Here is a 26483-nt window from a genome sequence, read left to right as displayed (position 1 = left end):
AGACTTAATGTACAAGAGAGGAAGACTTAGTATGGCCTCTAGAGGTGAATGGGAAGAGAAGATCCATCTACATAAACATGAACAACAGACAGTAGAACAGTCAATTGGCCAGTACAATTCTATTATTAAAGACAATTCGTGAGGCAGATAAAAGGAGGAGAAAAAAGAAAACAACCCCCCGATAAAATTAGGTGCTAAGATTAGAGTTGTTTTTGAAGAGAAAATGGGGACAGGTACAGGATCAAGATGAAACATCAGAGAGGCAACTGCACCTATTACTAGATGCCGAACCACCTCGGGTAAGGCCACAAGATGTGGCTCAGGGAAAAAGTGTCTCTGTATCTGCGAGCCAGGTAGGAGCAGAAAGTGAAGAAAAGAGCTGACAGCCATAGCAACAAAAGACAGAAAAATCTCAGGGGAGAGAGGCTACCAATAACCTGAGGAACTTACAGAAAGGACTTTTTGGGAAACAGTTCTACTAATTTGGTTGCAATGGGCACACTGCCCTTGGCTCAGAAATAAGCAGCAAACCCAAACATATTTTAAATTTCAGTCACACATATTTATATCCCCCAAAAAAATCTATCCACGCAGTTTATCAATCTATATAATGACTGTGGATTGGTCATTGTTGCATCTACAGTAATTTCCTCAGTCACTTTTCTGACTCCCACTCGTTAAACTAACAACCTGTGAGGAATTTGGAAATTATAAAAAGGATATTCATCACAGAGAACCTGGACACAACACAGAATAATTTTATCTTCTCTGACTGAATAAAATATAACATGAATTTCTAATTTAGTAAAGCCACTTGCTGACTTTTTTGTCAAGGACTACATGGCCTTTGGATCACACAGGTCTTTGGTTGTTAGGTATTTACTGACTATTCATCAATGTATGAAAGAATTATTATCATGAAGCAAGGTAATTATATTATGTCATATCATATTAGGTAATCAATTTATAAATAGCCCTCCCGACTGAAGTCTCCTAAAAGACTGAACGCATGATATATTGCAGGGTTAGAAGTTCTTTCTTTAAGCTGAATATTCTAAAAAAAAGTTTGGAATGAAGAATGAGTTTTTATTAAAAAGAGGGTGGAAATTTCTCAAGGTTTGCATCAGACATTTAAGACTACAGATAATGTTTCTCATTAAATTTCTTATGTAATTATGAAATACATTTTCATTTTAGAATGCTAATAAATAATAATTTAAAAATTACCTCATAACCTCTGGAACTATTTTGTATTCCAAAATGTGGAGTACCAGGGTCTGTACAAGTATTGTGAGCTGGATCTAATGCAAAATGTGAAGCACAACAAATATTATTACGGTATGGAAAAAAAAGAGTCTAAGACTGTTTGCAAAGATTAAATAATTTAATCAATGTCTAATGCTGACAAGAATTCAATTTTTAATTTAATGTGTATTTTTCTATATATTACACTAGTATTTCCAACTAAATTACCAAGTATATCACAGTAATTTGTTTCAGTACATTTTCATTATTTTAAAATATCTTTGGAGGTATTTCTGGTAGTACAGACTTTACAGTTAAGATTGCATTAATTTTTAGCAATCTTATACTTTTAAATCTCTTTGAATCCATAGTATAATTCACTATTCAAAATGCAGTTGGAATATATAGAAAAATATTTAGAAATCTTTATCTTTTCTTCATTTCAAATGAACTGCTTAATAATAAATATTTCTAAAAGAAATACCCTTAAAATAATAAAAAAACCCAACCAAAACTCCTCAAACCTAAAAATCTCACAAACTGAAAAAACCCCAAACTTATCATCAGCCTGCTTTCTCATAGCAAGTAAATACTTTTTATTTTTGAATTGATTTTTTTTCTGCCACAAAGAAAACAAATTTCTAATGGAGAGCCACCTCAGTTGTTGCTGGAGAAAAGGAGAAAAAAAAATCCCTCCATGAAAAAAAGCACATGCCAACAAAGTAAAACGAATTGTTCTTTTTCATGAGAGTAACTTAAAGCAGCCTGAAACTATTTTTTCAATCAGTAATGCCCATATTTTGGTGGTGGCTTTGGAGTTGCCCAGTCATATCCACCATTTAGACAGAACAGAACTTCATCCAGTGGATTTTTCTGTAGTATGTGATTCTCTCTTGGCAACTGAGTCTACTGAGTGCTGACACTGAATTATGAAGAAGACATCTTGCAACCATACTTAATCTGTAACAATTTTTAGTTTTCTGTAGAGCAAAATATTGAACTTATCATTTACAATAATGTCATATTCCATTTCACCTTGGCCAACTCCCATTTTCAATATTGACCATCAGTAGAGCATAAAAATTAAACTGGACTGATATTTACCAAAGGCTTCAAAAGTTAGGTGGATGTTGACCTAAAGTGTAAGAATAAAAAGCAAACACGCTCCTGACATTGAGATGTTTGAACAGTTCAGAAACTTTTAAAAAATTATCAACAGCTGGAATTCTATTTCTAATAATAGACACATGAAGCTGAATTGAATTTTTAAGATAGGTCTCATCTGAAGAACTCAGAGTAAAACTTCCCAAAGTATTCTAAGGAAATCATTGCTACCCAGAAACAGAAAAGTCTCTACTATGTGGTATTTTTATGTCTAGTTCTAGATATTGTTCACTGCTCTTAACCTTCAAATTCCTTAGAAATTTTATCTTTACATATGTTAGATGATCTAATATTTTTCTTTTACAATAACATAAAAAATCTGAAGTAAAAGGAAAACTTGTATCTTTGATGCACTATTTTCCATGTGCTTCTAGATCATACTATATAAAATATAAACAGAAAAGTCATTATTACATTTTCAAAGTTGATTCTTTGCATCAGACTTGAAAATTAGCTTCTTGCCTCTGTAGCAAAATATAGGTGTAAGATGACTTCCCAGTTTGTAAAAACTATGGAGAGAAGTTTTGAATTCATATAAAAGAATTCTATTGACTATTATGTCTCCAATTAAAAATACTGGCTTTTTTCAATAATCATGATTACAACCTTTTCCCAGAGTGCTCAGCTCTTTCATACAGCCAATATCTCAGCCACAACAAAATATATAAATGGCCTACAATCTACATCTGAATATGTTTGTTTAGAAATATCAAAGAGAATTTTTTTATTATAAAACTAAAATAATTTTCTCTAGCAAGTCACCCCAAGTGGGATCAAGTTCTGATGTCAGTGGGAGTTAAAAGTGTCAATCTGATTGATGTAACATGCTAAAAGACTACCAGCTGCACAACAGTCAATGAGAAACAGAGAGTATTTGGGAGTTCATCACAATTTCAAAAGATCAGAGATGTAGAGATCAGCCATGCTCACAAAATTGAAAACATTTTGATTAAGGATTGATTCTGAAAAATGCCTTTAACTCTCCAGTGACAAAATCTGGTCTTTAATCTGCCACAGTCTTCTGCGTGTCCAAGAGATTCTAAAAGAGATGGAACAAATTCATGCACTTGCACATATTTATGTTCTGCATTTCCAGCAGATAAGCAACCATGTAAATCTACAAATAATTTCATATGTGTTTGTGTTTATCCTAAAGTTTTCATACTCAAAATATAACCTTATTTAACTAGTTCTTTTTGTATTACACAGATCCTTTATAAACTTGGATAGCTAATTGCTAGATTTATGATAGTGCAATATTTATCAAGAGTATTTTCAGTAGAAAATGCATTAGTGGTAATTATTACCAATGCATGTTGGCTGAATTCCACTCCAAGTACCATCTGCTTGACAGAATCTTCTTGAAGAGCCTATCAGAATAAAAGGAGGTCTGCACTGAAAGCTAACTTCAGATCTGTAGGTGAAACTTTTCCCATTGAGGCGTCCTTCTGCTGGAGTACCAGGATCACCACAAAACACAGCTGATACATAAATATGAAAAGAAAAAATAGGTATTAAAATCTGTGCATGCTTTAACCTGAAATATTCTACATTGTTTTATGTGCAAGGTAGGTATATTGGATATAAATGCAAATGCTATGCTCATTTATCTCCTAAATTCTTGACAGTAATTTAAAATAAATTGTCAAAGTTATAGCTATTGTAAGCAGAAAACTTAACCTGGAAAAATAGACCTTTTAATTGAGACACTTAAATATTGATTAGATTTGGATGACAAAATAATCCCCAAGTAGACAATTGCTATATTGAAATGCTTAAAAATAAAACCATTTTTTCACATCTGACACCCTCAGATGAGTAGACTGGAAATGTTGTCCTAATTAGATAAAAGGAAAAATATTTTTCAGGGTCCTAACAAGATTTCAAGCACTCAAAGAGTTGAGTTGACAGATTTAGAAAATGCTGAAAAACAAATACAAGCAAGACATGAGGGTATGCACTCGCCTTCGGAAAGAAAACAGTGCTTAGAAAGGCTATGAGTATGAGCTTAAGGGTTAGTATCTTTACTTTCACCTGTTAATGGAAATGGAAACAGGGAAGAAAAGAAGGGAAAGTGTAAGGGAATATTCCAGTCATGCTTACCACAAGTCAAATTCAGAACATACAATAGAATTACCAGTATAGCAAATGGTGCTGGGTCCAATTAGATAACAAGAGATGAGAATGACTTTTGGGGAAAGGAAGAAGACTGTAACCTTTAATGGGCACAGCCACTAAAATTTCACAACAAGGTAAGCTCTTTGGTACAAGGAAGGAGAATCTTGCATTAATTCATATATTACCTGATGTAGCTGAGTCCTTTTTAAATTGTGATTCTGTGACTGTACCCTAAGACAACTGATTGTAGCTTTGGTGAAGCCCAACACAACCATACCCTGAGAACTTACGCAGACACTGTGGGACGTCTCCCCGCCACACTCCTCGCCCTTCGCAGGAGAGAATGGCTGTGTTGGACAGCTGATAGCCTTCTGCACAGCTGTAACTCACACTAGCACCCCAACGATAATCAGAGCCTTCCACTTTTCCATACAGCACTGTTGGAGGGGGTCCACAAGTAATAGCTGTGTCAGAAAAGAAAAGTTACATTTAAAAGAATTAATAGGGTTTAGGAATATGTAATATAGTACACAATCATACCTTTGAATTTAAAAAAAAGGTAATTCAGGCTCTCATTCCAACAAAGCATACCTGTGTTGACAAAGCAGCCTGTAATAGTCAGAAAACTAATTTAAATAAAAAAGAAAAGGCACTGGATTTAGGAAGTCCCTGAGTGGTAGGTTTCTAGAAGCCCAAAGAGTACATAGCTACCTAGATTTATATTTTTCCTTACATATTCATTACTGATTATTTTTGGCAACAGGTTACTAAGCTAGATAAAGGTTTTCAATAAACATTATTTCTTTAAATGAATAATTTTTTATGATTCTAAATTTTTAAATATTTGCATTTTATTTCAAAATAATTTTGCAGCACTATTTAATATGACTGTTTGTTCACCTGCTTATTTTCTAAGGCTTTCCACACACAATGCTAATTAACTTTATTGGTAATTAGGGGCTAAGAAATTATTCTGATGTTTTCCACCTTCTGAAGAGTGCCCAAAATGATAAAATCTGGAACGTCCAGGTTTACATTTCCATATAATTTCTTTTAACAAAGATCACAACCATAAAGTCACTCAGGCAGTAATTTTCATGACAGAAAATGCAGTCAGTTGAATACATATGCCAAAATTTAATTAGTAGTCTAGACTTAGATATCACAGTGAAGTGGTGCTAGGTGAGTTGGCATCCTAGGCCTTTTATAAGCAGAACAGGCCCTGGACTGCTAAATTTACTCCCTGGGCCCCCGAAGTTGTGTTAACAATTTTCACCAGGCTGCCTTATTTGTCTTTCAGCCTCATCTCCACTATGACCTTCCTGCTAGCACTTGTAATTAGCTATTTGTGAAGCATATTTTTGGCTGTTTATGATGACTACACTACTGCAACATGGGAATCTTTTACAGAAAGCTTGATTTGAAGAATCCTGTTACAGAATTTTGTCCATCTAATCCAAGAGAAATAGGCCAAAAAGGAAAATGGGTACTTAATTCATATTTTTTAAGATGAGAACTCTACAAACTTCATTGCAGAGTGATTTGGTTCTATTTTAGTCAATAATGTAGACCGCTATTCTACCACAGCATATGTGCAAAATAAATATATATTCTACAGAAATACTTATCTAATATTTTAGTTGCATTTAGAACAGTAATTGTTCCAGAGAATTTTTTGACTTTTTTTTTTTAAATATAAATAAAGACACCAGTTAATGAATATCACATATGTGTCAAAACACTACTTGTAAACTGTTAAATTCAAAAGATCACCTTTGCAAATTGGTTTACTCTGGTTCCAAGTGCTGTCTTTCACACAACGCATGGTAGATGAACTTGCAGGTTCCATCAGATATCCTGGATTGCACTGATAGCTGACAGTCTTATTAAAGGTAAAATCATTTCCAAACTGAATGCCATTTGCTAATGCACCTGGATCTCCACAGTTAATCACTAGTGAGGAAAATAGAAAAGGAACTTTTTTAAATAAACATATAATAACCATACATACTTAATGTCCTCCCTTTTAGTTTACAATACAAGAAAAAAATTGTTTCAATCTTTCTGAGGCATTTCAATAGCATGGACCAAAAATTGCTTTCCTTTAAAACAGTAGCCTCATTGGCATGCTCTACAGCTACTGCAAACTGTTGGTGGTAGTTTTCATACTGAGACCTTTGTCACATCCAGCCTAAGTTGATGGTGCAATGAAATTCCAGCAGAGTTGTGAAATGCCTCTTTTTCCCCCCTTTTTTATATTTCTTTTCTTTTGTGTGTGCGTGTGTGTGTGTGTGTGTGTAAAAGTACTGATGTACTGTTAGTCTGGCCTTGTCAGTGAGGCCAGTAGCCCCACTTGCCTTGGAGTGCTCCTCTGGTCCCTGCTCACCGACCCTGATGGAACAGCCCAGTCTTGCTGCTCCCCGATTCTTGGTCCTTAGCAGAATGGTGATTGATCAATTCTAAGTCATTTGGCTTGCAATAAAAACTGGCACAGCAATGTATCCAATTATACAAAATTTGGTTTTGAGCTATCAGAACTTCCTCCTCTAAGCATAAGCCACAAGGAAAAAAAAAAAGGGAAAAAATGCTAAAGGAAACTCTAAAGGAACAGCTAAATATAACATTATTCTAAAAACTATTACTATAATCAAATTGACATTTCTGAGGTAAACTAATACAATAAAGTTACTTATATAACCATCCTAAGAAGATAGTTCTGGAAGCATCTAGCACATGTTACAAGGGCATGTACCTTTAGATATAAAAAAATATTCATGTTTTACAAGACAAGTAAATGTGGAAAAATATGTTATCTATCAAGAAGATCGTTTTCAGAAGCAAGGCTGGATTATTTACTACTTTAAAGCTTTAAGGGAAGAAAATTTCTTTCTGACCTGTGCAGTCCGGAGCAGTGCCAGTCCATGTCCCATTAGCAGTACAATGTCTAGTAGTTAGCCCTGAAGTTTTGTAACCTTCCCAGCAGGCATAAATGACTGAGCTGGAGAACAATATTCCATCAGTGTATATTATCATACCATTGGCTGGTGTGCCAGGGTTCCCACAAGATACAGCTGCAAAGAAGAGATTTAAAAAACAAACAAACAAAAAAAGGATTTCGATGACAAGTCATCAAAACTGGGATGAAAAAAAAAGTAAAAGAACAACTAGTTTAATAGCTCATCTTTTAAAACACCTAAAGCAAGTTTTACTGAGAAAATATGTAATAGGTATATTCTTGAAATAACATTTTATTTCTCTGTGTTAATATTATTACTTGCATTTTTTTTCCCTTTTTTTCCAAATCCTGATTTAGGCAGTTTGCTTGTTTTGTTCTACTCTACCCAATACAATCACTGGAACAAATAAAGCTCATTCGGGACTTTCTGACAGACCTGTATCTCTGTTTTGCCTTTTGGGAAATTTTTCTATTCTCTTCCTGTCTTCTGCTATCTCTTTCTTCAATTGTAAAAATGCATAAATAGTAAATTGTGAGCTTCTTGTTAATTTATTTTTTTGAATCAAGAAAAAATCAGACACTCTGTATTGGCCACCATATCTTTTGGGTATCTATATCAATCTTTTAAGGCAATAATAATGTTTCAGCTTCATACGTCCAAGATTTGACAGTGGCTTACTTTGATTACTTTGCTTACATGATGGGGTTTTTTGGAAGGCAAGGAGGGTTTTTTTTCCAGTGGACCAACTAATCATTAAAAGAACTTGGGATTTTTTTTTTTTTTATTTTTCCTAACAACTTCTCCAGCAACTCTATTCTTTCGGGACCCCCACCTAGAGTACTGCATCTACCTTTGGAGTCCCAGCAGAAGAAAGACTTGAACGTGCTGGATGGTCCCCAACAAATTAGTTATAATCTAATAATTAAAATATAACAGTGTTAGGTTTTGTGATTAAAACAAACACAATTTGCCGATTAAAAATTAGTCTACCATTTATGTTTGGAATAATACCTTACTGCCTTCTTTAAATCAATTTTTAATCATTTTTAAGTTTAAAAGTTTCAAATAGTGAAGAGAAAAATTCAACAGGGTGGATATTGAACTTGCAGGAATGAATAGGTATTCTCCTAATCTCATCCTTAGATTAAATAGGAAACAATTGAAGAACTATAGAAAAATGGAAAAAAAGAGGGGTCTTTTTGGTTTTCTTTTTTCAACTGAAAACAGAAGGTTGAAGCAAACACTATGATGAAAAGGGCAAAAAGCAGCATTTAAAACACTGATAATGGCCACTGACTTCTGCTGTCCTACTATCCTTAATATCTTCATGTAAGGGAAGTAGAAAGGATACTGCAAAGCTTCAGTTTTCTGTCAAAAATAGTGATTCAAATACTGATCCTGTTGCCACTGCCATTTTTATACAGTTTTGATGATATCTGCACTGACAGAAGACTAATCTGTGCTGAAAAATACTATAAAAAACCAATTGTTCTCAGAATAAAACATGTAGGTAGAAAAATTGTTACAAATATTTTGTTCTATCTTCCATTTTATCATTCAGTTTAGGAGACAACAGATACTTCAAAATCCACCAACTCTGATGAATTAGATAAAGTAATTTTTCAAACATTCTTGAAAAATGGGAAGTCATTATAAAACTGAATTTAAGTCTTCTATTACTGCTTTCCAATTTTGGCTGCACAAAAAAATAAAAACTCTTATTATGTATTTTTATCTTATTCTAAAATGTGAATTTCAGAAATACTCCTGCATTTCTTCTGAAAGAAGTAGCATAATATATCTCATTGGTAAATAGTCTTCTTTTGAGAAATATGTATTGATTTATTAATTCATACTAATTTATATATTCATGTATGCAACTTTATTTTATCATTTATTCAGTACTTGATGCATAGATATTACATAGAAAGAGAAGATGAAAGTATTTTATTGTTACAAAAAAGATGACAGATTTATTTATTACTCCATTTTCATATCTTCAATCCAAAGCATTTATTTAGTCTTACATTTAACTTGGGTATCTATTATTTATTTTCAGGCTAATTATTTTTTAACTAAAATTATTCTCTCACAAACTTATTATAAATAAATATTCCAAAACTTTAGCAGTTCAGATTTAAGTTTTCAAGCAAAATATGAACTGCTTGTAAACTTTTTTATATTACCTTTTTGCAGAATGTTATGAAAGCATATTTCAGCTAACAAAATTTTTCAAAGAAGAAAAATTCATTAGAAAGTGTGTCAAGAGTGTCAAAATGCCAATGTATCAATACCTACCTTCACACACAGGCTGTATACCTGACCAGGAGCCATTCAGCAAGCACGTTCGCTCTGCGGACCCTCGCAGCTGATAACCCATCTCACATGAGAAACGGAGCAGACTTTTTGTTTTGAACTCATCCCCTAGTCTAGACCCATGAGCTGGTACTCCTGGATCATCACAAAAACCAGGATTATTTCCTGCAGAACACAACAGAGCACAGATATTGCCAGGGACATTATGTGTAAATGTAGTGACAGTGAAACTACTCTCTTGCAGTTAGTGCTACTGCACTGTTTCTATTACAAGAAATCCCTTTTCTTCAATATTATGGTGGGAAACTAAAGCCAAAGATGAAAATATGTATCATTTTGCCCTACTTCTTTTCTCAGATTAATACAGGCCTAAACCCAGAATGTGATAAAAAATAAAAGGAAAAAGGTAATTCAGAAGACAGGAAGCACCCCTGTCATTTTTTGCCAGTTCAACAAATCTATTGCTTTTTGATAGAAATATTTTCTACATATTATATTATATTGTTTGACTTGCAATGATATCTTCTAATAATGAGAATTAAATAACAGCAAGAGTAAGGAGAACCATATTCAAATTTTTAGAAAATGCATTTGAAATACATATATCTACAGAAAGTGCTCTGCCCTTGTATCTGTCAAAAATGAAAATATCTCATATTTTTCCTCATCCTCTAAATTTCCATGCAAAAATTTGTTACAAATTTAGAAGAGGAGGAACATGTTGAAAGACAAAGCTCTCAAAGATGTTCTCATAAGTTGGATGAGTCACTTGAGTGCTTTATCACATAGTGTGGTTGTTACAGGAGATATTATACAATATGGTAAAGGAAGCATGGTCTCAGTATTAAAAATTTATTATAAATTTTGGTATAAAATTGTATATCTCCTAAATCCTTCTGTGTCTACATTTCAGTTAAGAGCAATATTATCCTGTGTTCCCCACTTTTGAATTATATGTCTAAACTTAAAGTCTTTGAAACTACAGGTTTTGATTTTGTGCTTTGATTTTATTTTTGTTTTGATTTTTTTTTCAAAATATGTGTAAATATTTTAATAGTTTTAAGTCTGTATATTCTTAAATGGGTTTTCTTCATAGGCATCCCTCTCATATAAAGGATAAAATCCTAAACAAGAAAAAACAAAATCAAATTTTTGAGAAAACTCAAATATTTAATTTAGAAATTAAAATTTTTGTATGTCAGAAAGCACGATTACGTGTGCATAATAAGGTTTTGATTATAGCAAGTATGAGTGGATACAGTCATGATTTCACATAAAAGGGGGCCAAGACAGTTCCAGAATTCAAGACTAACTTGTGGGTTTTCATTGTGTTAATTTCATTTAGTACTAGGTTTTTCTAGAATAGATTGGTCATCACCCTGCCCTTCAGCATTTGGACCTTGATTTCCTGGTGTAAATACATGCCTATAAACAGTGTGAGTGTCTGAAGTCAGCTGGTATATTCTGTCTCTCTGTGTACAGTAAAACTCACTCTTCCAAAACACTGTGGCTGCCTCCCAGCTGACTGCTGAGGATTATCTCCAACACACAAACTTGCAAAGTATTTGTGTGTTTGATGAACTGCCAGCTATGATGGATAAAAATTAATCTGGAGACAATTCAAAGAGTATAATGGTCTCAGGGACCAAGCATTGTCATCCATGACCTATGACGTGGCACTGCTAAAGCAGAAGTCCAGATGTGGCCTCTGGATGTTATCTGCTTCCACTTACTCTAAGACATTACTATTTCACAATTCTGTCTACTTAAAATGTATAAAATAACATGAGGAGTGTGATTCAGGCTCCCACTGTGACATGTTTATGTCATGAAACAGATAAATCACACATACTTTGGCTTGTGAACCCAAAGGGATTTTTCAGGGCAGAATGATCTATGATTCTGAAAACTTGATGTCTTAGCTGCTCTGGGATTTTGCTGAAGGAATTATTCCAGATGAATGACTGGATATTTTATTTTTCTTGGACATACCTAGTTTTGACTTGGAGAAAATTTGAACTGCAACAATGAAATTTTATAGTCAAAGGGTATAGACAAAGGCAGTTACAGTAACATGAAGGTCCAGACATCTTTTGATTTAGCAATGTAGAAGACTCAATATCCATTATTGTAATATGGGTCTGTCATTTTAAACAAAAATGTCAACTATTGCTTAATTCATAAGATACAAAAGTCCATCATTGCAACAGGTCTCAGGTGACAACAAACTCTGAGATCATATTTATATCATCATAGACCCATCAGGCATTCAAACATATATTAATACGTAAAAAAGAAATTAATCCCATTCTGAAAGAGACTACAGGTTTTAAACATTATATTTGGACTGTTTTTCATATCCCTGAAGTATAAAACCAATTAGAGTTCTCAGTCATCCTGGGCAAAATCATTCTTTCACTGACATTATGACAATGAATTATTCATACTGTATTTTGATGGATTAATCTCCTGAATATCTAACTTGGAAAGTGTAGTTCGTTTTACAATCCTCAATACCTTAGAGAAACGAGACACCTTTTGGGTTTTCTTTGGCTTCTTTGGGGGGAGGAGTTTTTCTTTGCTTTTTTTACATTTAGCCAATAGAGACATTTTCATTTCCCTAGGGAATCATCTTGCTCTCAAGATGGTGACCCATTGTGTTCAAAGTCAGAAAATTTAATTCTGCATTAGTAACAATGTTTTAGTTACAGTAGACATATTTTCCTCACCATAAGACATGAGTGCAGGGCTTTTGAATGTTTTCATAATCTATGAGTCTATAAAAATACTGTCATATTAATGACTGAAGATATCTGAAGAGTAAATTATTAGCAATTAAAATTTCTCTCCACCAACATGAGATTTTTGCTTGTGGTGAGAAATGTTGGATAACAGCACTAGATTGTTATCCAACTATTCAAGTCTTCAGATCAATTCCAGCAATTTCAGATCTGGGATATTATGCTGGATAAAAAGGTGAAAGTGACATAAATGTGAGTTTAAGATAAGCAAGAAAAAATTTCTTGTTGTGCAGTGATGCCTTTCAGGTCTAGGCATAGAGACCACGATGCCAGTGAGCAGTATAAGAAGAATCTAAACTTTCCTCCTTGAGCAAGAGAGAACAGAAAAGAAACAGTAGTGATTTAAATTCACTTCCTTTTCTCATTATTTCAAATTCTGCTCAGCGTCCTTGCATAATCATCCTTGCAGCTCATAAATGGACCATTTTCAATGAACACTTATTCAGATCTTTTTCAAAATACTGAAAATAATTCAAAGTACCTTACACCTATTTAAATTAGGTCAAATCTGAATCGAACCACATGGAATCACATCAGCTCAACAGTGGGCATGTCTAATAGTTCAAGGGAAGTTATAAGACTGTATAAAGGGTAATTATGAAAAATTTTCTTACTAGGAAATTTTCTTCTTAAACCATTCAGGTATTTGATTTTTGTATACCAAAGTGTGTATACTTGTTTCCCTTACGAAAGCTATTAATATGCTGTTTATGTCCTTAGGAGCCAATCCTCCCCTGAACTCTTCACTTCAACAAAACTGTGTGATGTTTTATGGCTTCTTCTAGATTTGCATAGTCTAGGAGAGGATAAACGGTTTCTGTACTTCCTGACAGCACCAAGAACATGTCAGACATTTATAGTGTTTGCACGTTGTGACAATAATAAAGTATATTTCTGCAAGAGAAAAGAGGAGCAAAATCTACAAAGTTTACCTTAATACTTTTTTGTGGAATTTTTAATCAAAATTTTCTCATGTAACAACCTTTGTTTACACAAAGTGTTCATAAAAATGTAATGCATCACATATATCCTTTTTAAGCAAAACTTGTCCAGGTTTGAAATGCCCTTTTGCTGCATCTACTATACACTGCAGTATACAACTAGAGCATGTGGCTGAGGAGTGAAGTTGTGAAATAATGACAAAGAGAATGAGATGATTATGAGAATATTTCAGTAAATGGGTGTGATACAGCAGAGTGGCTATTGGTGAAATTAAAGTATAACTGGAAAATAAACAAAACAAGTATTTACTAAAAAACCGTGTGAGAATAGCCTTATTCATGACAAGGTGACATTCAGATAATGGTTGGTAGAAGTACCTGAACAGTGAGGGAGAGTCCCACTCCAGTGGCTGTCTTCCTGGCACTCCCTCGTAGAATTTCCTATGAGCCTTCGACCCGCTGTGCAAGAATAGTGAACTATGGAGCCATATGTAAATTTGTCTCCTGAAAGAATTGCATTTGCAGGTACCCCAGGATGTCCACAAGAAATGGCTAACAAAGGTAAAAACACAATATTATGAGATGTACTCATAGCACAGAAAAAATCTCTTACAACCTTTAAATACAAAGCTGGTTCCACAAGACATACATATCTGTCTGGATTTCAACTCTTACATAGCTTCGGTTTTCTTGTTGCTATAGATGGTTTATAGATGCTATAGATCGGTCATTTAAGATTGGTCATGTAAGATTAAACACAAAACTATGTATAAAACTAGCCTATCCAGTTTAGCCTTTCTCTAAAAATATATAGATTTCTTTCCTCAATCATTTCTGTTCATGATATTTCCTTATGAAGTACACCTTATTTTGGTTAGCAATAGGAAAGAAGACACTAAATAAGGCTATTGCTGTACTGTGCTTATATATTGCAGATATGATAATGTAAGTAGCTTTATTGTATCTTAGAACTAGCTATAGTTTAAGCTGCAAAGTGAAATAAAATATTTATTCAGTAATATTATTATAGCAATGTGATGAACTAGAGTTAGCAAGAGGAAAATAGATTACTGATAATTTTTATAATTGTAAATCATATTTATTTTTCTAAGATACAAGAAGTAAGGAACATGCTTGCACCAGTAAATATTCTTGCCAAAATTAAAAAAAAAAATTAAAAATGCAGCTATTTTGTATTTAAAATGGTGCATTTTTCCTAATTATTTTACTACTGAAATGTGAATAAACCAAATTTTCAGGTTATAGCTCTTATTGGCAGACATTGAAAGCATAGATTGTTTGTGAAAAAAAAAAAAAGAAAACTGCTTTGGTCATATTAGACATATAGTAGTATGAAAAGCATAATAAAGAAATAAATTCACCAACTTAAGTGACATTTCTTGCTCTGGTATATATATATATAAATATACTGGCATATATACTTATACATATAAATGTAAATAAACTTATGAATTTATTTATGAATAAATTTATTATTTATGAAATAAATAATTATAGTAAAAATTATGTTAAGTGAAAACTTTTAAATCATCTGATGTGTTTCAAATTAAAATATACTTTAATTTCATTTACTACTTCTTATAATTGCATTCCAAATCAGAAATCATGTCAGCAAATTAATAGTGATCAGAGAAGGAAAATAACTCAATGGAAATTAAACTCAGGCAAATTGTTATTTTGTAAAGCTATGAAGCTTACTCATCATAGGAAACACCAGAAAAATTCCTCTCTCTCTGAGGAGAAAGTGATGGAGGAAATATGAAGTGATGTTATAAAAAGGCCTTCTTGAGCAAATTTTTTCTGTACAAAACTTCCCAGATTTGTTCTCACACATACACTACAATGACTATGAAAAATATATAAATATGTGATACAGGCATTAATAGTCTCAGGGTATTATTCTAAATTAAACCAAATAAATAATAATTTTAGATTTCCCTAGCTGTTTCCAGATACTTTAACAATTCACCAATAGGGGAAATTAATGTTGACTTTCTGGCATTTGAAATAATAGTTCCACAGTCCCCTGGAAACACCTTTTTAGTAATGTTAAGTTGCATGATATTTTGTCTTAATGTTTTCATACTGAGATGTACAATTTGCAATGTATTGATCTTAAAGTCCACTTTGCTCTTTAATAGATGGCCACACTTCTTTTTTTCTATCATGATTTAAAATCATGCACAGCTCCTTAATACTGATTCAACCAAATGGATACTTACACAAACACTTTGGTAGTGATCTATCCCACAACCCATTAGCTTTACAGGTCAGCGCAGACGACCCCAGGAGATAAAAGCCCTTCTTGCAATGGTATGCCACGCTTGTTCCATATTTGAAACTTTCAGGATAATTCTGCTGTCCGTGACGAATTGCATTCTCCACAAAGCCAGGATCAGAGCAGTTCACCACTGTAAGACAAACAAAATTCATTGCTGATGCAGAACAGCAATATAATAAATGTATCAATGATTCTCATTGCCTCACTACCAGCTCGTGACTGTGGTTCATCTATGGTTCCTTTGTAGGTTTTATTTGACTTAAATATCAAAAATATTGAGTAAGTAAGATCTAGATCTTTTTGCTTTGCAAGTAATACTACAGTTTTACTCCAATTCTTTTAATAGTCTTGGACAAGATACATAATATCAAGTATACAAGTGGTTCAAAAATGAAAGAGAATTTGAAGGAATTTTTTATCATTCCCTTGATAGGCTTAGTTTGGTCTTCTACATAATTTTTATGTGAAGGAACAGTCTATATTCTAAATAATACTTTGACATTTTCTTTTTTATTAATTTCCTCAAAAGAGAAAATTTGCCTCAAATATAAAGGATGTTTTCTGCTATTAATGTGTAGAACAGGAAAAGGAAGACAGTGAAAAATCAAATGCTCGATAGGGGAGCAGAACTGAGGGTAAGCATCAAAAAGCATGAAGTAATTTTTTCAGACAGCTATTAAAAACCTAAAAAAATTATGGATTTTCATGACTGTTTAGTTTTTGTATAAAGCATAGCTACCCTCCCCACTTCTTCATTTTATAGTCTGCAGGGACTGTAGGGTCATAGAAGCATTTGACAGCCTGTGTTGGAAGGGACTTGTTCAAACACACAATTTTGCTGTCTGTTAATCTGAAAACCATATGATAACTTATAAGTACCTACTCCACCCCTCCCTGTCTTCATTCTGAAGATAACACTATTAAAAAAAAAAAAAAAAAAAAAAAGACTTAAAATATTATTAGTATCTTAAATTAAAGCTCGTCCAAGAACCACACGGTCTATCTTTCAAGTATGTCATCCAGTTCAAATCAATTTTTGTGAAAAATAAATCAATGGAGAAGAATATAGATAAGATTATAATTTCAGAGGTAAGATATACATAGTCCCTAGTAGACTGCTTTTTACTGCTGAATAACTTTTATTCAAAAGCTTAAGTTTTATCATACATAAAATTTAAATATGCAGATCAGATATTACACTAGAAATAGGCAGCTTGTCCAAATATTCATTCATCGAAGGGACATTTTATTCAATCAGCTAAAAAGTATCAGGATTTTAGAAGAATTCTAACATTCTAAAATTTAATTTGGTGCGAATTCCAGTTTTAATTTATTTATCCTTATCTTTTAAAGCTACACTCCTAAAAGTGTTAAATTTTAATAATTTTAACCTCACAATTCTGAATAAATATATACCTAAGTCTAAAGAATGTCCATAGGAATCTAAAGTTTTCTTAATAAAAATTACTCTTTTTGGCATAAAGAAACCCATTTTTCATGTACCAATTGTTATTAAAAGCACTGACAAAACAATTACACAGAAAAGTCAAATATATTTTTAAAAATTAGGTATTACAATAATTTATACAAAACATTAGAAAGGTATTACATAGAATTATTATGTTCAATGAAAGAGATTTTTTTTATTTTATGTTCCTGAGCAGTAATAAAATATTAGTCTCCTAACTGTAACCATTAGGATTTCCATGAAATCCATTTCAAGGATCTCCATTCATAGGATTTCCATGAATTTCCATAACATTTTATACAAGAATCAGATATATGGAGGTTAAATAAATATGTGTTTACACAAGATTTCACCAACAGAAATAAACCTCTTCTTAGCTCTTGACTTCTTTTTACTGTCCCATAAGACAGGTAAAAATATCAAGTACTGCTCTTTGAAAGTTGCGAAAATTTTGGATGTGGAAGTCTGTGTCTCTGTACTTGCTTTGAAGTACTCCAAAAATTCTTTCTTCTGGGGGTCTCTATTTAAGAGTATTTTCAAGACAAAATCCTTTTTCTTTTTGCATGACACATTCTTTGTTACTGTTTTTTTTCCATAGTTACTCATCTTTGTCAGCTAAGTCTAATTCTCATACTGGCAGCATAACTATCATTAGAGAACAGACGTATGAAAGTCTGTAAAATGTACAGACCACTGACAGGATGCCTTACCAAAACATTAAGCTAGATCTGAAGGAGCTCATATTTCTGAACTCACAGTGCAATCCTTTCTTACAGAAACTAGCACAGTTCCCAGAAGCAGCACAAGCTGCATCCTAATTAACCCTGTTTCCTAGGCAATTATACATGGTATGGTGCTGGGTAGATGCTGCTGTAAAGTTTCTGCTTTTGGAACTAGCCTGCATCCTCTGCATAGTTATAAGTTGCCTTATACAAACACATCCTTAAACTTAATTTTTACACATAAATGTATAGACATTCCTAAACCTCTGAATACACATCTGTATCAATGTGAATTAAAAAAAGCCAGCACTTGTTCTCTGGCATGAGGCCAGTAGACAGTGGCTCAGTCGATGCCATTGTGTGCTGTTACCCTCCAGAGCAGGGTGAATTTCTCTAAACTGCTCATGAAGAATGATCCTCCTGTCCATGCTCCAAACAATTCCTGTGAATGTGGCACTTGGTTCAAATGAAAAATCATCTAAATAAGTAGGACCAATTCAGCTCCCGTGCCAGGCACTGTTTAATTTAAAAATAAAGATAAATTTAATTTCAAACACAGAAGTGAATATTTCAAAATCTTTCTATTTAGATAAATTTTTTTTTATGGTAATTTGATTCCCAATCTCACAATTACACAATACCACCATTGTGATCAATCATATAAATAAATAAAGTCCAGGATTGTATGGAATATTTATACTGGTAGAGAACAGAATTCAGGTCATCTCAAGACCTATATCCATGTTCTGATCAGTGCCCCATCTTGCAATGGAACTGCATATCAAAAATTACCATGGCAAAATAACATTTTTTCCATTCCACTGATATCTACCTGTTGTAGCAACTACTCTTTCAAGGGTAGCTCTTCCCTTAAATGATACAGATAAAAAAAAGATGGAATTGTGCTTTATGGCTGTAAATAATATATGAAAAATCCTGTGGAAAAATAATAATTACATTCCTCTGCTAATAGTAATAAAGGTGAATTAATATCAGTTTATCAATACATCAATAATATTTAAATTTTTTTTTGTATTAGAAATTTTATCCTGGTACAAATGGGACTCCTTGCTGTACTCACAGAGATCCACAGTACAGATCATACACACAGTACATTTTTAGTAGCCTGCATTTAATATCATCCAGGTTTGTTTTGGCTCAGGAAGATAGCACTAAACACTGGGCATACATAGCTTAGACAGGACATACACTTTAACAGTAAAATTTCATTAATGAATACACAAAACTAGTGGAAATTTGCATGACAAGAGATACTACTGAATTTTTTTCAATCTATAGGACAACATTCATACTGTTTATTGGATAAGGTTCTTATGATGTCAAAAGAATCTTCCTCCATGCAATCTATATTTTTAGTTTACTTTCTGGTGAGATTTTTGGGTAGTTTTGTTTGGTAGTTTTAGGGATTTGGGGTTCATTTGTTTTGGGGGTTTTGTTTGCTGATTTGGTTTGGTTTGGGTTTTTTTTTGCTGTTATTGTTGTTTTGTCCGAGAATGACATTGCAGATGCTCTGGTATTCTCTTTGATGGAATGGGGAGGACAGTATGGATCTACAGGCATAAACCTTCAAAAGAAAGTGCCTTCCAGAGCAAAAATGTCGACAACTTGTCATTGCATCATAGACTATCAGTCACATAGAAGTCTCATTTAGGAGATGCTGGAACTCCAGAACATCAGAAAGTAGTATTTTTTTACCTATAATGTTGAATGCTTATTTTATTTCTAGATCAAAGTGATAAACAGTGAAATACAGTATAGATAGAAATTATGTAAAGGAAAAAGCAGTAAAATAAGCAGTGAAACGCCATTTTAGAATTTGTTCAAAAGAAAAACCAAAAAATGTTTCTTTTTCACTGCAATTTAGGGAAAATCATTGTTATTGAACTCAAATATGCACTAGATTAGTTGAAAGGCACCATTGAAAGTAATAGCTCCAATTATTTCCATTTTATTCTCAGAATATTCTATTGAAACAGAAGAAAAATCTGATGCATGTTGAAAAATTCTCACATTTATTGAAGGTTTTGTAGATTTATGAATACAATTATTTTCAAATATTCTTATCATCCTATGGATTACTCAAAATTTTCTCTAGGTTTCATTTTTAACCAGCATTCACAAGAGCTGTCCCTTTTTTTAGTGAAGTTGAGATTATTAACATTAAAAAAAGTTAAACATAACTGCTTCAAATTAAATCTTTGGTTTAACAGGTAACGGTGCCAAGTTCGCCTATGGAAAGTCAGTATTAGAAATTAAAAGGAGCTTTGTTTCATGAAGATACACTGGCCCAAAGCTACCAAAAAGCAATTCTAATTGAACTATTTTTGCAAGTCAATAGGGAGAACAGAAGAAGTTAATTCTCCATGCAGGCCAGAAATATGGAATGTTCAAGGAATATATTGCGGTCCCAAAGTATCAATTTTTCTGTGTGATACAGAGTTTTCACTCCAATACCAGTAGTATCTGTTTAGACAGCTCAGTGATGAATGAAATACAAAACAGTCACCAAATGCATAATTTAAGCATGCGCTCTGTGAACAAAATTCTTGCATCATAAATGAAGTCTTATCAAATGATTATGCAGAGAATACGATCCCTCAAGTTAAAAAGTAACCACAATTATGCCCGCAGTGCCACTTAAGATCAGCTATCAGTTTTTAAATATATACACAAGTGTGCTGTTGCTAAGAAGAGCTGCAGTAAGGAGTACTTTAGAAAAGAATTTGAGTTGGCTGGCATACAGAACTCAGGTTCTGTGAAAGGCAGTATTTTCCCCAATTGCCTTTCACCCTGGGGACTCAATTGTAAATCACAGTTAGAGTAGATGGAGATTGCATTCTCTCAATGACATCTGTCAAGAGTTGCATGGGAAATGAATTTTGTCAGTCTTGGTTTAGTCTTCTGAGAAAAGCTGGAGAATACTCCAAGTCTGCCCTGATAACTTTGGAATCTCACACTGAGTAGATTTAAACCCTTGAGGACAAAGAAGTTAAAAGACCATGTCAGAGTCCTCGAGGGAAGCTTTCTATTAAAAAGTTGAATGATCATCAAAAAGTACATCATTCACAGTATTTAGTTTCTTGTTCTCACTCTTTTCTTTTTTTCTTGACAGAAACAATCTTAAGCTTCTCTTATAAACTTTCGTATCTGATCAACAGTATTTTTAAACATTTTTAATGGGAAAAGAATATGTTTATGGACTGACACTCCAGAGTGAAGAAAGAGTAGAGAATTCACTCTGTTTTTACGACAAGTTTTCAAAAATGTTGTCTATAAAAAGAAATAAAGCTCTGCTTGTGAAAGAATGATGACAAAATTGTCAGTAAATGGAATTTTAGTAAAGGTCGATGCAAAGTCAAAAATAAACAAAAATGAAAACTTCTCATATTTTGCCAGGTATCACAACAGCTGGTATCAACTGACGAGAAAGATACACTATTTACTGTGATATTTCTCTTGTGTTCTCTGTATGCGAAATTCATTTTTGGGCATCTATGAACAACTAGTACATATTGGTACATAGCTTTTTTCAGACTACTATAAACTCTGGGATCATGACTTAAAGTCTTTTTCTTCCAATCCTTTTTTAATCTGGGCATAGTTTTTCACCTGGATGAGGAACTCTTCAGTTGCCACAAAAGATGTTTCTACTACCTTTTGAAGTGCCTTTGCCTGATCTCCACACTGATTTCACTCCAGAGGGAGGCATCTCTTCCAGATCACGTAAATATCTCAGACACTGTATGGCATCTCCCATGGCACCTCACCTCCTTATACAGGAAACTTACTCAAGTGCAAGTTGTCCTTCTGAAGAATGCCAACATACCATCAAATATGAACAGATTAGGTACATCTGATATTTAAATATAAATAAGTCACAACAAAGGCCTCTGACTTTGGAAAAAGCAAAACTGACCAAAATGCATTTTTCAGTTTATACAGATCCTTGACTCCACCATAGATGGAAAACTACTTAATTCAGAGTTGCTTTATGTTTGGATGAGAAGAATTGGTTACAAGTCTCAATCTCTCCCACCTTTCTATCAGCTGCCATCAGAAAGGTTTTTTTCTTGTTAGTAAAGGAGTGGAACATATTACCTTTGGTTCAAATGACATAGCCACTAAAGAGAGCAGAATAAAATTAGAAATTCTTTGTAGATACCAGATTCCTGATAAGACATAAAAGCCTTATTTAAGTTTTCAAGAATCTATGAGCAATTAGATAAAAGAAGATAAACCTTTTATGTTAGAAATTTAGCACAAATCAGTAGAAATTGAGATCTGAATTCATTACTAACTAATAGCCTGGAGTTACTGATACAGACTGGAGAATGTGAGCTAACTCAAACCTCTGCAACTTTGTAAAATGGACCTTCCCATCAGAATGTTTCTGGTCTTAAGAAACTTATTTCTAGCAGGAGAAAAGCTCATAAATCTCATTTACAAAAAGATAAAAGGAATTCTGAAGGAAACAGTAGCAAAGGATATCCACGTTTCCTGGTATAGATTATGAATATGACTCTACCTTAATACAGGCAGAAATTATGGTCTTAAATACAGAAGTTCTTGCTTTAAACATAATATATGGCAAAATGACCAGCAGTGCAATCAGGAGTGCAGAGCCCTGATGAGACCATCTGATTTAGTTCTCAGTTTGGTGGTTAGGAGTTATTATGAAAAGTAGAAAGCATGGAGATTGGCTTTCTGTGCATCCAAGCTAAATGGAAAGTGGTTCCGAACTGCTAATGGAAAAAAAATCCAGTGAACAAACTTGGCTTAGGATTTAATATAGTCATAACTGCTTCTGGGGTAGCACATCTAGGTCACACCAAGCTCTACTCGGGCAAGTTTGAGAATAGAGATCTGGGTATTGTAATTTTTCTGATGTAATTTGGTTCCAGTTTAAAGGAAAGTAAACCAACTACTTGACCTGTTCTTTATCAAATAAATAAAAGTAAATATAGAGTCTATGTGGAAAATTACAAATGATGAATTTAAAGTCATACTTCAGAGACCATCACATTCCAGAAAAAGTTATCACCAATCTTTAGAAAATACTAAATACATCAAAAGGAATAAATATTTTTTTTAAAACAGATATTAATGTTTAAATAATTCAAAAATGTGGGGTTTCTATCTCACAAAGTACCTGAACATAGCAACATGCCATTTTTTTACTCGTGACAGAAACACTGGGACTATAGGTTTTCCAACGCATAGGTATTTTAAGAATTACATTACCTCAGAACCCAGGTCCAAATCAAATACTAAAATTATACAGATTTTAAGAGGTAAAAGCTTTTATTTGCTGAGCCAAAACAGTTAACCAGAGCAGATAAAAGCATTCTGAAGTAGAGAGAAATAATATTGCAAAGCAATTCAGTATTTACAGTGCATTTAGGATACACAAACATATTAAAATCCTTTTTTTATACAAATTTTTATCATACAGCTCTTAAATAGCAAGTATGGTCTTTTATGTCCATTACCTTTTCCTTAGCCAAAATCCCTCGTTTAATTTTCTTACTAAATTTCCTGTCACTGATTACTTAGTTAACCTGCTATTGACACAACAGACAGAAGTAATGTATCATTCCAGAAGGGTGCCTAAGAACTGCCCCAGCTTTATTTTCCGAAAATATCAAGGTTTCCTGTACATAACTAACAGCTCCATTTAAAAATAAATAAAATAAAATAAAATAAAATAAAATAAAATAAAATAAATAAAATAAACTTGTACAATAGCTTCAAGAAGCAAATTTTAATTTGTAGTATTTACTGTACAGTCTCAGTGAAATGAAGCCAAGTTCATTATTGACTCAGGTGAACTCAACTGAAGTTTGAAAGAAAGGTCATACGTAAAATCTCAGTTGAATTAAATGATAAGGTTTGCCAGGAATCAATCCTTTCCCAGCAGGATATTTAAAGAGCTGGAAGATTTACTTTCTTTGTAAACAAATTTATAATTCATTGCTAACAATGAACTTTAAAACAAAGGTTTTCCACCTATTAGCTAAAATACAATTTTAGAAGTAAAGGCTTATGCCAGAAAAAGTGCTATTACTTGCTTTTAGGTAAGTTCTAATCAATTCATTAAGGCCAAATTTGACATAGGAATATAGCTGGTGTACATACATAGTCTTTAGTCACAAACTGTATATGAGAATACTTGAACTTGGAAGTGAAAACTAAACAGCTCGCCCAGGGCTTTGTCCAGTTAGATTTTGAATAGCTATAAAAATGGAAAATGCAAAATGTCTCTGGGAAATTTCGTCAGGTCTTTTCCACCCTCATATTTAAAAAGCTTTTTCTTATGTTTGATTTTGTACCTTTTGCATCATGTACTTTCAATGAGCACCACTGAGAAGTCTGGCCCTCTTTTTTTACACCGTACCTTAGATAAGTATAGGTAACAGCAACTGTCTCCTGAGCCTTCTCTTCCCTAAGTTGAACAACCCCAATTCTCAGTCTCTCTTCAAATCAGAGGTGAGCTATGAGAAAAGTTTGGTTCTCTGAGGGTACACTTTGGAAAGGGCAGAATACACCAGAGAGAGGAGGCCACACACACACACACACACACACACACACACACACACGTGAGAAGTAAAAAAGGGAACCCTGACTTTTAGAGAAGACTGTGCATGAGGGAGCAGATACCCTCTACAGCCTATGGAGAATACACACCAGAGAAGAGAACAGCAGAGAGAAGCCGCTACATACTAACAGCAAGGTCAACCCACCACTCTAACCAAAAAATAAAAAACAATACCAATTATCAAGGTAATTTTATTACAACACTTTAAATTTTCATATAATTGAAATAAGAATCTCCCACATATCTAGATCAGAGATGCATGTACTAGGAGAATTGTATAGAACTACTCTAACATGGATATGCTTTAGCTGAAGTAGATATTGAATGTTTCCTTTACAGTAAAACTAAGTATCTTCTGGTGCACAAATATATTTGCAACAGTTATTGTTACTTTAGACAGTATATTACTCTCCAGAAGGAGAGGTTTCTTGGACAAATTGCAAACTTTCCAACAACTTTTTCAAACCCTTTATATCAGTTAAACTTTGTCACAGAAGTGAGGAGCTACAGTGTTATTATGATTAGCAGCAAAGTGCTCTGGCTTTTAGCAGGGTGCACGGATCGGATGACAAAATTAGTTGGATCCTTGCAGTTCATGATGGAAGAGATACAAGACAGTCACTGAAAAATATATGTTGCTATAGAGAAAGAAATACAAAGGGAAGAGAAGAATGAAGTGAAGAAACACTAAGTGAATGGCAAAAGTCCATATTCACGCCACCTGCATGAGAATGGACAAAACTGTAGATAATCAACTAGAGAACTCTGGACCTCCTATTTTTGTAGGAGTTTACCATTCTTAAGTGAACAGATTGTGACAGAGTTGCATCTATAATACTCCTTTCAAAAAACCAATCTCTCTAAACAAGATTTCAGACCATAAACTGGCCAGGATCAAACTGAAATTCATGTGAATAAATTTTAAAAGGACAACAAAAGTAGACAGGAGAAACAACTGAAATAATGTAGTAACTGCAGGCACCTAATTCTTGTGGTCTTTTTAAAAAATCTTCTGTCTTTGCATTGTTTTTCCTTGATTTAATTTCAAATTCCTTGCTTTCCTTTCAATAAATGTGATGGAGTTCAATGTAAATAGCTGAGTAACTCAGCTCATAAATGGGGCTGAACTTCAGTAAACTGTTCTATCTCTGCCTCTGACAATCAAACAGATCAGATTCTGTTTGCATCTACAGTATAAATGAAAAAGTATGTGCTTCCAACAAATAAAATCTTACTTAAATGCCTCACAGATGAGACAGACGAGTTTGTTCTCTTAGGTCTAGCAAAAGGAAAAAATATAAAAGGGAAAAAATACATGAGCCTAAATAGGAACAGTTTGCTAATTCTTGTTTCTCTGTTCCAATAATTACGTTGTTATGTTAGTTAACTCACTTGAATAAATTCTGAGGGTAGTGACTGAGGGAATTGCCATCTCTTTATTGTTGTAATGAGAATGAAAGATCTAATTCCACACACACTGAGCCTGAAATTGCATCAGCTATCTCTGAAATTTTTTGATGAGCTAATCACCAAAGATAATTATTATTCTTAGAAACAACAGTTGTAATACAAGAAGATTTTTAATAAGCCAACAGGTGGAGATAATAAAGGAATAATAGTTGAAGTTAAGTTCTTATTGCATGATTTTTAGTCCCAATGTTGTATTCTTAGAATGACTTTGTTGCCTGCAATTTCCTTTAGCCCACGAAAGACAAGACACAAAGAACAGAAAGCATAGTAATTACACTGTTTTAACATTTTTCTAGTGAAAGAAAATACCCAATAAAAACTTAGCAATCATTGCATTTCTGGAGAAATTTTTTGTGTTCTATT

At 33.3% G+C, this 26483-nt stretch overlaps 1 protein-coding gene across 1 annotated transcript in view; it reads right to left on the bottom strand.

Moving 5' to 3' along the window:
- Positions 1 to 26483, bottom strand: part of CSMD1 (CUB and Sushi multiple domains 1) — a 1076561-nt gene that overhangs the window by 23883 nt on the left and 1026195 nt on the right. The window contains exons 55-62 of the mRNA XM_083857383.1: positions 15786 to 15974; positions 13921 to 14094; positions 9783 to 9965; positions 7422 to 7598; positions 6301 to 6480; positions 4818 to 4991; positions 3717 to 3890; positions 1228 to 1301 (exon numbers count right to left, since the gene is read on the bottom strand). Of these exons, the coding sequence (XP_083713509.1) occupies positions 1228 to 1301; positions 3717 to 3890; positions 4818 to 4991; positions 6301 to 6480; positions 7422 to 7598; positions 9783 to 9965; positions 13921 to 14094; positions 15786 to 15974 (1325 nt within the window). The remainder of the gene's footprint in view (positions 1 to 1227; positions 1302 to 3716; positions 3891 to 4817; positions 4992 to 6300; positions 6481 to 7421; positions 7599 to 9782; positions 9966 to 13920; positions 14095 to 15785; positions 15975 to 26483) is intronic.

The sequence above is a fragment of the Zosterops lateralis genome (assembly GCF_965231275.1).
Source record: "Zosterops lateralis genome assembly, chromosome: 3".
Classification (NCBI taxonomy): Eukaryota; Metazoa; Chordata; class Aves; order Passeriformes; family Zosteropidae; genus Zosterops; species Zosterops lateralis.
Note: the sequence above shows the minus strand (reverse complement) of the source record. Positions and strands in the feature narration are given on the sequence as shown.